The sequence below is a fragment of the Leptonotus elevatus genome, chromosome 2, assembly GCF_054856555.1.
Source record: "Leptonotus elevatus isolate MCC_2025b chromosome 2, RoL_Lele_1.0, whole genome shotgun sequence".
In the NCBI taxonomy this organism is placed as follows: Eukaryota; Metazoa; Chordata; class Actinopteri; order Syngnathiformes; family Syngnathidae; genus Leptonotus; species Leptonotus elevatus.
In genome coordinates this window covers 21,141,577-21,156,830 of record NC_141240.1, presented here as the reverse complement: position 1 = coordinate 21,156,830, position 15,254 = coordinate 21,141,577, and the positions used below count along the sequence as shown (strand labels likewise).

At 38.9% G+C, this 15,254-nt stretch overlaps 1 protein-coding gene across 6 annotated transcripts in view; it reads right to left on the bottom strand.

Annotated features, from left to right (window-relative positions):
- The window catches only part of LOC147178826 (dedicator of cytokinesis protein 9-like), a 46,670-nt gene that overhangs the window by 716 nt on the left and 30,700 nt on the right, over positions 1-15,254 (bottom strand). For 5 of the 6 annotated variants that reach the window (XM_086068396.1, XM_086068397.1, XM_086068393.1 and 2 more), the window contains 21 exons: positions 14,835-14,942; positions 14,031-14,130; positions 13,332-13,462; positions 12,362-12,476; positions 11,521-11,587; positions 11,397-11,444; positions 10,963-11,099; positions 10,384-10,499; positions 9,970-10,107; positions 8,930-9,112; positions 8,733-8,846; positions 7,381-7,596; positions 7,240-7,297; positions 7,023-7,129; positions 6,623-6,745; positions 5,378-5,491; positions 5,111-5,257; positions 4,292-4,502; positions 3,942-4,132; positions 1,689-1,789; positions 1,434-1,572 (listed from right to left, as the gene is read on the bottom strand). In XM_086068396.1, coding sequence (XP_085924522.1) covers positions 1,434-1,572; positions 1,689-1,789; positions 3,942-4,132; positions 4,292-4,502; positions 5,111-5,257; positions 5,378-5,491; positions 6,623-6,745; positions 7,023-7,129; positions 7,240-7,297; positions 7,381-7,596; positions 8,733-8,846; positions 8,930-9,112; positions 9,970-10,107; positions 10,384-10,499; positions 10,963-11,099; positions 11,397-11,444; positions 11,521-11,587; positions 12,362-12,476; positions 13,332-13,462; positions 14,031-14,130; positions 14,835-14,942 — 2,664 coding nt within the window. The remainder of the gene's footprint in view (positions 1-1,433; positions 1,573-1,688; positions 1,790-3,941; positions 4,133-4,291; positions 4,503-5,110; positions 5,258-5,377; positions 5,492-6,622; positions 6,746-7,022; positions 7,130-7,239; positions 7,298-7,380; positions 7,597-8,732; positions 8,847-8,929; positions 9,113-9,969; positions 10,108-10,383; positions 10,500-10,962; positions 11,100-11,396; positions 11,445-11,520; positions 11,588-12,361; positions 12,477-13,331; positions 13,463-14,030; positions 14,131-14,834; positions 14,943-15,254) is intronic. The other variant, XM_086068395.1, reaches the window with a different exon arrangement.

Sequence of the window (15,254 nt, the reverse complement as noted above, 5' to 3'; positions counted from 1 at the left end):
GCAGTGGTTCTCAAGTAGGGGTACGTGATGGGACTCCAGGGGGTTACGTGAGATTTTAAAATATATTTAAAATGTGTATGTAAATATTTTCAGAAAGTTACAAGTTCATAAAATGAATTTTAGATTCAGTTGTCCTAAAAACCCAGCATCTCCCCCATACCAGAATGTTTCGACACAACTTGCCATCCGCCACCTAGAATCATCTGTCAGTCACTTGAAAACTTTATTTAAAATTCAGTTAATTATTTCTTTTTGAGAACAGAGCTTTACTATGATCCCAAAAGATGATACTTAATGTTACGTTGTATGTTTATTAATATGTACTGTCCCCGATACAAATAAATAATAGTTGATAAAAATTTGTATGTGCACAAATCTTTATTTATAATTAAATTATTTATTTATGTATTTATTTTAAATGTACGGTAGCTTTTTACTTCCAAATACCACGTAAATACAAATAGAGTTCCAAAGTTTAAATAAAGCAGACAATGATGGCACAGCACTTGGTTTTAAGCCCCCCACCCACCCTTTCAATAATAACAAATGCGCAAATATATATTTACGGTATATTCCACAGGGGGTATGCCACGTAAAAAAGGTTGAGAACCACTGGCCTAAAAGGTAATAACACCAACACATTAGTTAATTGTTAGCCCATAGCCTGCGTGGGTTTTCTCCGGGTGCTCCGGTCTCCTCCCGTATTCCAAAGACAAGCATGGCCGGTTAATTGAGCGCTCGGAATTGTCCCTAAGTGTAATTGTGAGTGTAGATGGTTGTTTGTCTCTGTGTGCCCTGCGATTGATTGGAAACCAGTTCAGGGTGTACCCCACCTACTGCCTGAAGCCAGCTTGGAAAGGCTCCAGTGACCCTTTTGAGGAATAAGTGGTCAAGAAAATGGATGGAAGCATTTTACAACGACATACTGTATTTGTGTATTTACAGGAATTTATTGGCAATTCCTGTAAATTACGTAGAATACAAGAAACGGTTGTAAAACTAAAATTACAGTGAATTGCTGTAAAAGTAAATACAGCAAGTCACTGTAATTTATATACAGTAAATACTTACAAAAAAATACAGTATTGTACTGCGATTTTACAAGAATTAGCTGGCAACTTTTTTGCCAGTTATTTCTTGTAAATTCTACAGTCAATTCGTTACAATGTACTAATTATTGTGAAGTGAGATGAGCTTTATAGCAAACCTAAAAAAAAGGGCTCGTATCTTGAAGAAGAGTAGGATCACTTGTATCTCAAGGCAACATTGTTATACTGTATAGCATTTTTAGATAAGAGCATATACAGTACATTAAGCCATACTGTGATCTCAAATAAATTTCAGTCTCTATTCTGCTGTAAATAAAAATAAATATGTACCACCAGCGGCATCACATCATCGAAATGACTCTCCACCATTACCATCCTGATTACCTGCTCATGCATGATGTTTGACAGCTCCCGGGTCAGATCCCGGTAGTTGGCCTTCATTTCATCATGATACTCCTGCTGATCCTCTTTAATCAAGCGCTCATTCACACCCAGTGCCTGGCCGCAGGCCTCTGCAAAATGCCTGCCAAAGCACGGCCTAAACTTTAAGTGCCAATTGAAAGTGACCGTAAATCTATTCACAATGAAAGATATAAAAGAAGGTAATTGCATATGGGGATGATGATCTTCTGTACTTACCTGAAGACCTCTTTGAGCTGTTTGACCTTATTGTCTGGATATTTCTTGGCACAAGTGTCATCTAAGAAGGCTCTGGCATAAGCAAGAGGACCAGCATTGACCTGGGGAAGATGATTTGTTGGACATTACAATACATATAATTTTTACTACTTTTTTTTTTTTTTTTGCTGACGCTATCAAGCTGTACTGTTTTATTTTTTTCAAGCACATTTAAAGTCACAAACTCCTCTTCAACCCCTAAAAACCGTTTGAGTCAAATGAGATCGATTTTGACTGCGATATGAAAACTAAATGTCATTCTTTCACCCTGAAATTTGAAGACGTTTCCTAAAGTGACGCGAAACCCCCAAAAATTTAACTATTGCTGTAGTGGCATTCTTTTATCCAGGTGCAACAAATTATGTGTACATTAGTGAAATTGATTTTAGTTTTACTAGTGTGTGTTCAAATCAAGAAATATGGTGATCAAGGAGGGAATCTTCTAATTGCATTTTTGTTATGCAACAATGGTTGACAGTGTAAGGAGCTTGAAAAAGTCCCGTGAACTGTTTGTATTTTCCACCACATTTGCGGAAACAAGCACCTGTTAGTATTTGAAATGGGGAATTGGAAAACATTGAATGAGTAAATCGTCTTAAGAATTATCTAACATATTGAATGCTAAAAATGACTGATGACGGTGTAAAAGCTAAAAAGTACACTCTTCTATTTCACAAAACATTAAAGGATTAATCATCTTTTTAATATCAGAGAGGCTTTTAATGCATTTTGAAAATATCTCCCATTTAAAATTTAATATAGACAATTCATATGAGGATATTCTTCATCTGCATCAAAATTAACCTGTAAAATACTGTGTGCATGGAAACTGAACAGTAAGAATTAATTAACTACTTGTCTTATAACAACCAGTGGTCAAGTGACAACCAAAGTTGTGTGTGAAAAAACAGAAACTTTCTAAAGTCTATTGTCTGTAAAGCAGCACATAGGTCCTTTATGCTTCATCCGTCCACCCACTCCATGCTGAGCCCAGCTGTACTTTTTTTTTTTTTAATTGAGGGAAAATACATAATAACGTTTCTTCTATCTCCTCAATATCTCTTCAATTAAACCTTTTTGTCCAAGGTTGAATTGGTGATGAATCATTCATGCTTTTTATATACCACAATATCTCGACTATTGCAATCGTCTTTATACTGCCTAAATATGAAGGAGACTGTCTGTGCAATTTCTATTCGAGCCTCCTTTCACAATTTAAAATCTGGACTCATTCTTTTAGAGCGGGTGTCAAACTCATATTATCAGGAGCCACATGGAGGAAAATATATTACCAGGTGGGCCGGGTCGGTAAAATCATGGTATATAACTTAAAAACAATTGCCGTCAATTAAACGCAGATGTTTGCTATTTGGAGGCCAACCCTAAATTACGGGGCTCAACTGTAATTATATTGTTTCAAAAAATGACATAAATGCAAATGGGTTGCGGCAACACTGTGCCTGTATAAGTTCTGGACCCGTTTTGCATATATATTGTTCCCAGAATGCATTGTGTGGCGCAGTTAATGAAGTTATAAGGACGTCTTTATCATATGTGTTTATGATAGTAGTAATTGAGTTTGTGTCGTATTTAACACGTTTAACACGTTTAACACGCTATGATTTTATTTATTTATTTTTCAACGAACCGTAACTTAAGGTTGTTTGTAAAACAATGACATCCAGGGCAATTTTGTGAACAAGTTGCATCGTCTGTGACACCCCACAACTTAGACCTTAGTCTACTTCCTGAAACCACATTATCAGGTACGCCGGTGGCGTGTAAAAGAAAACCCTCGGCCCGTACTGAAATATTTGTTTGCCATCTCATTATTTTCCATAGCTTCCGATTTTAAATGTACCTTGTTGTTAAATATACACCCCCATTCAAAATGAGTCATGGAAATGTTTTGTTTTCGTTTAAAAAAAATCGGTTATTTTTTGATTGAGAATAACAAATTAATAATTTTTAAAAATGCAGTCTAGACTTTGTTAATGTTTTTTTTCCTGAACTGTGCTTTTCATTAAGTACATTTCTAAGTGACCTCTAAACTTTTGAATGGTATCATGTTGTGTTTTCATGGTGACCCCAAAAATGGTGAACTGTGTATATATAACAACAACAATCAAAGCAAGGAGAATTGCTCCCCTAAAAAGCCATTTTAAGGCGTGAGGTGATCACACCATGGACCTCTGTGGACCGTGACGCATGCACCTGAACACAGATGCTGCCTTGCAGTTTAAGCTGTAGCCGGATCATGTCCACCTCGGAGGCCGAGCACAGCAATTGCAGTTCAGCCACTTTCACGCTCATCTCATCTATGGCGACCTCGATGGGGCTGAGGTCACTCTGATGTTGGTACATGACAGCAATGCGCTTCTTTACATAGGGGAAGCAGTGGGTGGCTAGGGGGGGAAACAATGATAGCATGTAAAACTGCTTATGTGGTGGGGCAAATTAATATATATATTTTTTTTTTGCTTTTGTATCTACATATAGTGCTATTTTTCGTTTCCATGTAAAAAGCTACTCTGACTATGTGAATGGGCTAATGTTCAACCTACTGGTGAGGATGGTCCGTCGTTTACACTGCTCCTCCACACCACCCTGCTTCTTGCCTGACACCGTAAAGGGCGTCTCGAACACAAAACGACGGACGTTGTGACTTTTCTCAAAGTCGGTTTTCCTCTCCTCTAACTCCTTTTCATCGAAGTATGGCACGACATGTGTCACCTGGATGTAGGCGTACTTGGAATCCAGGTCCTTTGGGTTCACCTGTGGGTTTGGAATACCGGAAGTCAATGACAAAATATCAGGATACCAAAATTTGCACCAACAGGCACTAAAAATAAAAGGAAATGTGAAGTTGGTCCCCCTTGGCAATGGGAACAGATGATTTTGGAATATCAGATTGTTGAATACTGCCATACATTGAATCTGGACCTGAGGCAGGGCCTGGTTGATGGGCTTGAGGTCTCTTAAGTCATTCCACACAAAAATCATCAACCCACACCTTTATAGACTTTACTCATTTTATTTGGGCATCCTGGAGCACAAAGGCAAAAAGTACTTTTGTCTTATAAGTGTGCTCTACAGACATAACTTTTAAGAACCTTTAAATAGACACTGCACTGCAATACACAAACATAAATCTTCAGTCAAGGTTAAGAGCATCATGGCTCTTCTTTTTCTTTTTCTCTTCACGGGAGTTTTGGGTGCCAGGCCGAGGTCGAATTTTTAATATACACAAGTCGCACCTGAGTATATGTCAAAGGACTAGCCAAACTATGACAAAAAGTCTGACTTATGGCTGAAAAGTACGGTACACAACAATCAGTGAGGCTCATCTGTTTATTAGTGCAGCTCTGCAAAGGTGTTCCTACCTTTCCTGAGTCTTGGATGATCTTGGCATTCTCTTGACCAAACTTGTACGAGTAGAGCTTCAACAACCTCTGTGAAATCTCAGATAGAGGTGTGAACTTTGGCTCCTTGTAGATGTATTCTTTGCCATCTTCATCCTCAAAAAAGCACTACATGAAAGTGAAGGGTGATCAGAAAACACTGTTAGTACAATTCCATTTTGTGCCGTTCAATTCTGTATACAACCTCTGCCCACTTACAGCCTGAGTTGGAACGGGATAGTGCATTACCTGTCCAAAAAAGGCCACTCTGAAGTATGTACCCAGCAGACGCTTGCCAGTATGCATCACATCCAAAACTTTAGTGTAGGCCCGGTGGAGGGTATCATACACGTGTGTCAGTTTCTGCAGCACCAAAAACACAACAATGTATTGGTTTAGTTTTATTATATGCTTTATATGTTTGAGTTTGTTTGTGATGGTAATCATTTTAAATGGTAAGCATAATGAAGAGGCTGCTGATTGGCGGCAATAAGAATTGTCTGGCCTGTCAAAAGCAACAGACATGTTAAAGACTGGCTTTCAATTCAGCCAGTCTCTGTCTACCTCACATATCTTAGAATGGAGTCGTCTGTCCATGTTGTATACCAATTATTCTGTCCTGGGGCGCAGGGGAGCTGGACTCTATACTGGCTGACGTAGGACTGACACTGGACTTATCACCACTCAATCACAGCACTGACCCACAGAGGCCGATAGCAGAAAGCAAGTACTGCAGTACATGTGTTTACAACACGGTGGATATAAGAAGTCAACACACCCTTGTTCAAATGCCAGATTTTTGTGGAAAAAGGTTTTGGAATGTGTCATCATGGTCTTGTTTATAATATCGCAAATACGTGGCATTTAAACAAGGATGTTCATACTTTTTAAAGCCAGTGTAAGTTTACACAGAAAGGTCAGAAACAACCGAGGATACAAACAGGGCTCTTGATTCCAGTTGCAATTCAGATTTTGGACCAAAACTGACAGAAACGGTGCTGTGCTACCATCATTCAATGGATTTGTTAAAGGAGAAGATGAATGGTGAATGTATTTATATTTGTATACTGTAAGTGCTGCATATGGGGGAGGGAAAGGGCCTGGCGAAAGCAGAATGTCATCATCATATCATATCACATGCGTATTTGCATGCTTTACCGACATTGTATTGGTAAATAATAGTGCATAACATGCCCCCCGCTTAGACATCTTGGGGGGTGAATGGCAAGGTTCCCATAAAACAAGCAGTGTGTTGTTGTTGTTTTTTAACTAAGCTTAGAAGAAAACACAATTTTTGATCTATGCGTGGTCACTACTGAACAATAAATCTTGAAAGATATTGGACGATTTTGAGAATGTTACCTCAGCTATCATGCCCATTGTAAATTTATGAATTGCATAGTGTGATTCCTTCTGTTTTTTGAACTGTCCAAAATAGGAGTACAGTAAGAGTCCATTTGTGTCCGCCCTCACAATAGGGCTAACATTTTGTACCTCAAAATCTCTGCGTTTTTCATGGATGGGAATGATGAGCCTGTAGACATCAGCAATGAGCTCATAGCGCTCTGCATGCCAAAGACCATCAGCACACTCCTCTAACAGCTCCATCAGCACCTCCTGTACAAATAACATTTTATTGACATTTTTAATTGTAGTCGTTTTCTGAATTGTACACTGAGGTGTGGTTCACTGACACAGCGCCAGAAGTGTGTGCAACAACACATGAACCACACCCTGTGTCAAAGTCTGTTTTGAGTTTCCCATCATAATTTCACAGAACAATTAACACTCAACAGAGATAAGACGCAATAGTACACAGGCATTAGGTGACACGTGAGATAATGTAGAAAAAAATGCTGCATCAGGGCTTTGGAGTGACACGTAGAGTACACACCTCGTTAAAATGTACGTCCTGCATCCCTACGTCCTCCATCATGGCTGCCTCTTCATCAATGTTTGGAGTGATGACGCGAAATGCTGAGCAGCCGTGCTTGAACATTCCTTACAAATAAAGAGAGGGAAGCAAACGTGAGTAGGGCCTGTTCTTTTCTTTACTTGGGTAATCTACGGGGTCATAAAAATGTTGAGCAAAGGGGCAACAGTAAGCTCACCTTTCCTCCACAAGTACTCAGCAACTAGAGCTGCAACATGCACGTAGCAAATGGCTGCCTGAGAGGAGAGCAGACAAAACAGCTTCATAATACAAGTCAAAAATGTTGTTCTTCAGTTTCTCTTCCTTTTTTTGAAAGCACCTCTGAGAGGTCGCCATTCTTGTTGTGGATCCGCGCCATGCTGTCCAACCAGGTCTTGCGGAGCTCTGGCGTGCTTGTATACGACTTGGCCAAACTATACTGGAGGTCCACCAACATCTCGGGGTCGTTCTCGTGCTCTTTCATTTGCTCCGTGGCCATTAGCACTGTTCTGATTCGTTTGGTCAGGTCCTTCACATCTGACGGGAACGCAGTGTGCTGGAAAATACAGCGGTGCACATTCAACTACTGTCAGGTAAACACTAGAGCTAGGTATTGATTCTAATTCCCTGAATCGATTCAATTTTGACTCACAAGAGTTCAGTTTGATTCATATTCGTTTTTTTTTCAATTCAATTCGATTCATTTAACTTCAAACCGATATTGATTAATTATGGAACATCAATTCTTCTTAAATATCAAGGACATGATTAAAAACTACACAAACATTAAATTCCAAATTTAATTTTGCGGAGGCAGTAACTGGTTAAATGATTTAGTTTATCAATGAAAGTAACGTCTTTTTATCACTTAAGTGTTACACAAACATTGACATCAACAACGATGAGATGATTTTTTTTCATAATTCAAATTCAATAATTGTAAATATAAATTAAAAAGATTCAGAATTGTCTTAAAATGCAATAAGTTATTTTTTTTAAATAAATGTAAGAAAATACTTTTAAATTCACGTGAACAGTACATTTCAAGAAAACAGTAAAAAAAAAAAAAAAACTTTAAAATTCTATTTTCTTATGAATTTATGAGAAAAAGAGATATGAAAATAACCGATCAATGGTTTTATGAATTTATATTAGGCTCGAAAAGGAAAATCAATTCCATATCGATTATGACATTTTTTAAACGTAGCCCTAGTAAACACAAGTCAAGTAACCTGGGAATATTATGTGAACTGAAATTAAATTTAGAAAAAGTTGCTTTGACTGTGGACTGAACTTAAGATAAGTAAAGTAAACAAAACAATCTGAACTAAACTATCATTAGGTGAACTGAAGGGACCTGCATAAAGTGACATAAACTAAAATGAACGTATCCACTTGACACATTACTAGGGTCACAGGTAAGATGGAGCTGATCCAAGCTGATTTTCTGGGCCAAAAGTGGAATGCACCATAGAATGGTTGCAAGCCAGTCACAAGGTTAATGAGAATTCAAAACATGTAAAAATCTTGACTTCTCTTGCATTTGTGCGCCAGGAGGCTGGACAGCATGTACTTTAATACTGTGTGTTTTATTAACCTTTTTTTATCTGCTGTTTGAATTGGTTGTGTGCAAAGCCATAAAAACAAAGCTGATTTCATTTAAGTGTCAGACATCACCAACCCACCGCTGACCTTGATGCTTTGATCGCCGTTTGCACAGTTGTTAATGATAGACAGAGACTGCTGGAAACGCGTGCTACCGATGCCGATGACATCAGCGATCAGTTGACTGACAGCAATCACCACCTGAGCAGAATGCAGAGCAAACCAATCTGAGATACAAACACCGCTTGTACGAACCAAGAATCCTTTTCATCCGAAACAGATACCTGCAGATGGCTTCTGACAAACGATTTACGCCCAGTGTAGTCGAAGTTGCTCTTCATGAGGATGTAAAGGAGATTGGCGGCGGCATTGCGGAGCGAGCTCAGCTTGGAGTTGCAACCCTTCAGGATCTCATAGCATAAGGAGGCACACATGTCGGCCCGGCCGTCGAAGAACGTGCAGGGGAACTGGAGGATATGTGGGTGAGAAAATGACATTTTACAGGACCCTGCAAAGAACGGGGTGTCATAAAAGTTTCAGGACTAGTGCCGCAAAAGAATCCCCTCCAGTGCTTGCCAGACCATCAACCAGCACGCCTTTGAAGAAATCCTACGAGAAATGTATCTTGGGGCTGCTTCACCACACACTGCCCTGAGCATCGGAGAGTTCCTGGCGGAGAAGAATATTTCTATGTTGGAACAACCTCCCATCTCACCCAACCTAGCTCTGTGCAATTTTTCTTTCTCTTTCCAAGCTCAAGGAGGTCATTGAGGGGACCCGTTTTTAAATCGTGGATCACATCAAGATGGCTGTTGCGACGGAGATGCAGAAGATGCCGAAAGAACCCTTCCAGGAGTGCCTGAAGGGGAAAACTCTTAGTTTGGATTTGAAATAGGTATTTTGTGACGTCAGTCCTGGAACTTTTGTCACACCTCATAAAGGCAATTTGAGGCACAGATTACAAAAACAATTGGCATAGTTATGGGGACACCAGGCCAATACACCTACAGCAAGGGAAGAAAATGCGGATCTGTGGTCATTCATGATGCATCTGAGGCAATAACTATTCTCCAAACACCATTGTAGTTCATCACAAAAGTATTTTATAGGCTTTAGGTCAGGGCTGTCGAGTTCTTTTCACACTAAATTCATTCGAGCATTCGTTCGTTAGCATTCATGCTGCACTGTGAGGGAACCAAAAAGCCTGGTCCAAACAGTTATTGATTATCCAATCATTCCTTCTTTCATCCATAAAAGCGACATTTTCCCCATATATTGTAGTGTACTTGAAATATCAACAGGCATTCTAATCAAGAATGTTCACCTTGTAGATAAAAGTCCTCAGTGAGACGAAGACCTGCCTGAGAGCAGCCTCAGACTGAGGGATCTGCAGAAAGCACAGATGCACCTCAAATACTTTCTTCATCAGTGGGTTGTGGCCAAGATCTGAGTTCAGCTGGCTCTGAGGGAGGAAACCGCATGCGCGAACATATTGTGGAGTTATTTGCTGTACAGTGTATAAAGTGGCAAAGATAATACAGTAAAAGTGATTAAATTTCAACGCGGCTACATTACGTCAACTGATATACTGTAAGAGGGGTATTTTTGATTCCATTTATTTTTCAACTGAGTTAAAACGTTTTTTCCATAAAAATATATATTTATCATCATACTTTGCTTTGTTTCCTAAAGTGATTGCATTCACAGTATCTACAAGTCATCGCTGCAAATACTGTACCTTGAATCCCATAATGAAAATGCTCAGTGTGTCGAGCACAGTCAGACACACTTCAGTGGACACGTTGGCCTCCAGCAAACATTGGCTGTTCACATCGGCTTCTGTATGGAAGTACACTGATGGCAACAACACAAGGTCGATTTATTATAGCCATATATGCGAAACGTGATAACTCAATATTCCTTGGAAGATAAGTGCTATTATAAGTCTTCCTGACTACCATTATTATTTAATAGCTTGTTTGATTAGAAAAATAATGCACGGTAATGACTCCCCCCCCCCCCCCCCTTTTTTACATGGGTTTCTAACCTTAGACTATAATAGTTTCCGCTTGCTACTAAAAAAAATATATATCCTTTACAACTAAAGTATACTTAACAAAATTATAAAAGCACAACACATGAGAACTCAAAGAGCTAATACTTTTTCTATATTCACAATAAGTGCTCACAAATCTGTTTACTCTGTTAGTGTTAGTGCAAGGCCCCTCTAAAATATGAAGTTTTACTGTATTAAGGGTGCCCAGTGGGAGTCCGCGGGGGCAGGGCTTAAACGAATCTGTCAATTGTAGAATCTTACTATTGTTGAGCGTGTGCGAATTCTCCAATGTCCCAAGCTGTTGTAAACGGGCGTGCAGGATCCCTGCCCTGTTACGAGACACCGGCAGGGTCAAGGACTTCCTGTCTGGACCCACAGGCATTGCCGTTTCATGACTCCTGCTGGCAGCAAAATAAATGTACGTCAGAAGTCAATTTGCTTTTACTGGAACCAGATGCGTAGTAAGAGAATGAAATTATGCAATAAAAAGAAGCATCACGCAAAGTTAGTGCACTTTTACCCATGCAGGAGTGGTTAAGGGTCATAACATTAACCATATCAATATTTGTCCAGCAGCAGTAATTACGGAAGATCAAGCAAAAGGATTAAAAGGACTCAAAGGAAACGCTTGTTTAATCATAAAAATAGACATTTTATTACATTTCAACAGATACTAAAAACCTTATTTACTCCACCTGACAATGACTCGCTTCCCCATGTATCTAAACTGATGAAGGCAGACTCTGCAGATTGGACCAAATGAAATAAAACATGAGCTCTGGGTGTATGCAGTATTGTATGCTATGGCATCATACTTACTCCAGTAGTGTAAAAAAGTCCATTAGCTCAGAAGATGATGCTTTGTTCCAGTATGCATAAAGGGCATCTGAGGGTAATAAAGGTCAACTGTTTATACTTGGTGGTCTTCTTGTGTGAATGCTGAGACATCAATCCATTTCTGAACCTGCTGTTCAGCCTACAGCTGACGACACCCTCAACCGGTTGCAACTCAATCACAGTGTGATTGTGAATGTATCCCGTAGCAACTACATGAAAATCTGATTTACTGTATGAAACACTACAAATGGCCACAACGATTCACATACGATGCTATTGTTTAGACTATTCTCATGCTTGTTTTTTTTCCCCCATGCATATATATCCAATTCAAGGTCAGTCATATATAAATTGCAACAGTTTTGAACATATGATACCCAAACTTTAAGATGACCAGGAAAAATTACCATTTGTACAAACAAACATCAACAATTATGTATCTCCTCCCCCAAACCAAAGTCTGTCATATTACTAAGACTAATGCGTGAGAGGAGGGGACAGAAAATGTCCTATGATTCTGGAATAACCCAAATACTGCAACTCCTCTAGCGTTTTCAGGGAGTTATCAGTTCACCAAAAACAAAAACCACACAATTTAAAAAAAATAAATCAGTTTTCACCTACTGCATTGCTACTGAGTACTGTAAGCTGTCTTTAAGTTCAGTTATCCAGAAAGCACTCACTGCACTTAGATGAGATACTATATACATCAAGTATCTTCAGCTCTTTCCTTGGATTTCACTTTAGCAATATCATTCACACACAATTTATGAGAGAATTGTATTTCTATGTAAATGGTGGTACTACAAAGAAATAGACATACCCTCTGACATGCTTTTGAGGATATGCAGAAAGCACATGAGCAGGCTTTTGCTCTCATCTCGGTCCATTTTATCACAACGCAGCACAGAACTTCCCAAATTTGAAGCCAAGTGGTTCTGATAAAAAAAGAGAGTGAGAAAGTTAAACTCTAGACAGTTGAAGAAGGGGAGAAATCGACTCTTAAAAATGCAATTTTACTCGAAACCCACAGACGTAAAAACTGTTGCAGCTCATTTGCTGCGAAAGCTGCTACGGAAAATATTAAAAAAAAAAAAAAAGGATGCTAAATGAAATTGATGTAGCCATATGTCTAATTTAAAGCAAACATGGCAACCTCATGGGGAACATTCTGGGGTGGGGTGTGGGGAGGGGGTTTATGTAGAAAGCACACATTGCTGGCGGTTAAACCACGAGAGTTTGGTCTCTAACCACCTGCATCTTAGGGCTAGTCTGGCCTCCATGATGCTCGTGGAAGCAGAAGAGGAGGTCGATAGAGACCACGCTTAACGATAGTAAAATATGAAAAACTGTAGGCTACATAAATATTGATTCACTTACAATGTATTGCATACAAAGGTTAAATAAACCAATACCTGAATACATGTATAGAAACAAGCAGTTCTTAGAGATTAAACAAAAATGAACTTAACTTAAAAGTTAAATACAGCTAAAATGTATTTAGGCATTTATTATTTAATGTACCACTAGAGTTCTCCTTTTTATCCTCATTCGTGTCAGGGGTGTGCTGGAGCTTATCCAGTGGGGTACACCTGGGACTAGTCACCAGCCAATCGCATAGGACATTGACCAAGTGACTCCTTAACAATTTCTGCTTGTAGTGTTGAGACGTTGAAGAAGAAGGGTTATGGGAGCTTTTTATGTGCAAGGTGCAAAGAAATGTAATAAAAATGTTCTGACACAGTATGTGTTTTGAACAACAACAAAAATGCAGTGTGTTATTCACTATCTACCTTGTCCAGGATGTGTACCCTGTCACAACTCTTTTCCAGCAGGCTGCTTTCAGAGTCGGTGGAGATCAGGGAGCCTCTAGAGTCTGCAAGGTGAACTGAACCAACATTGGGAGTGGAACTGTGAGGAAAGGCTGCAGTGACAAATAAAGGTCAGTGCATAGCTACATGAAAGTCTGCATCGAGAAATATCTGCACTCTCACATGTCATACAGTGAAAATGTTCCAAGGCAGCCCACTTACAAAATATTGTGGCCTAAAAGATTCAATATGTATTGTTATCTGCGAGTGCTTGGTAATTATCAGAAGTCTGGTTGTTTTGTCTGAGAAAACTACTCGTAAAGATCAGGTTAAGTAAATTAAAAAACTACAGATATCGTGGCGCTATAGTGTTAAACTGACGACAAGAAGAAAACTCTAAATGTCATTCTTTCGGCTGTTAATAACTCTTCTCGGTGGTCTGTCAGATTCATAAAACATACTGTATTTATTTTCATTTTACAGCGACTTTAAATATAGGCCTAATTACTGGAATCCAGGGTAACTAACTGTACTATTTCCTGGCTAAACTGATACAGATGTTAGTATGTTCCCAAAGCTGTAAAAGGTACAAAAGTAGTATTGTGAATGTAAAATCATTGTGTGCAGCCAAACCCAGAAGATACAATAAATCTTAGGTGAGATGGTGTTGAAGGAACTCACTTGCTCCAAAAACATCTTTGTGAAGAGCACCGTCTATGTACATACTATGCTTTTGGGGGCTCACCAGAGAGTTCACCACCAGTGATTCCTCTCTCGGTTTCTGGCAACAAAACACAACAAAATAGGCAAGAAAATGTAATCTAGGAAATTATTGGAAGGGCTCTTTTCCTAAACAAGGACAAAAGCCACATTTTAAAATGATCACTCCTGACATTTGTTTACAGCCTCTATTATTTGTTGTTGTTGTTTTAACAGAGTAAAATGATTTATTTATTTTTGGGTCAAATTCAAAGTAAATTTCATTTTGCTCATAATAATCACAATGCGGAAGCACAGTCTGTTCATAATTAACTCAGAAGAAGCTGCACTTTTTGTTGTCACATTTTTATTTGTTGTTTGGAGCAAAATACATTTTAAAAATCTGAAGCCATGGGTTATGTGAAAAGAAAAACTCAATAGTTATAGTTAAAAGGCACATGGCAAGACTTAAGAATTATGTAGGGAAATTACAGGCACACCTATTCATTCTATTTTACTGTGCAAAAGTGTAACTGAAAGCCGACTTGGTCATGTGTGTGCCTCAGGTCTGACTACTTCAGAATGTACCTCTGGCCTAAAGTCAGCTGAGATCAACTTAAACTTAATCACAACCCCAGTGAGGATAAGCAGTGTGGAATACGGCTTGGATAATAAAAAAAGATTTGCAGTGTTGTGGAAAATAGTTATTTTGTTCATTTTCAACAATGAAGTGATACTGTGCTTCTAGCTGCAGTTCCCTATGATACCACCAGATGTCAGACTTACATTGTGGTGGCTTGGGAGAATGAAGTCCTTGCTTTCCAGCCTGTGGGCGTTCTCCTGTAGTAAGCCAAACAAGGGCAGGTAGAGGGTGGCAAGTCTGGCCTGATGGCTCTGGAATTGAATTGAATTATTATATGGGTCATTCCTAAATTGGGGGACAGTTTCTGTCTCCGCTGTGATATTTCAAATAATCCATGCACAAAACTGAGAAACATGCACGTGTAAATTACTGTAGCTGTTCTGAGACAAAATTGATTCCTAAATATTTTTTAGACTACCAAATACCGCTTGAGCAGAATTATTATTTTGTTTTACTTGCTTCTGATTTCAAAAGTTAATTAATTAGTTGTGTATATGTGATAATATGAGGAAATCATACATTGGCTGTATGTGGGTTGGGGTAACAGTCATAATGGCCCTCTT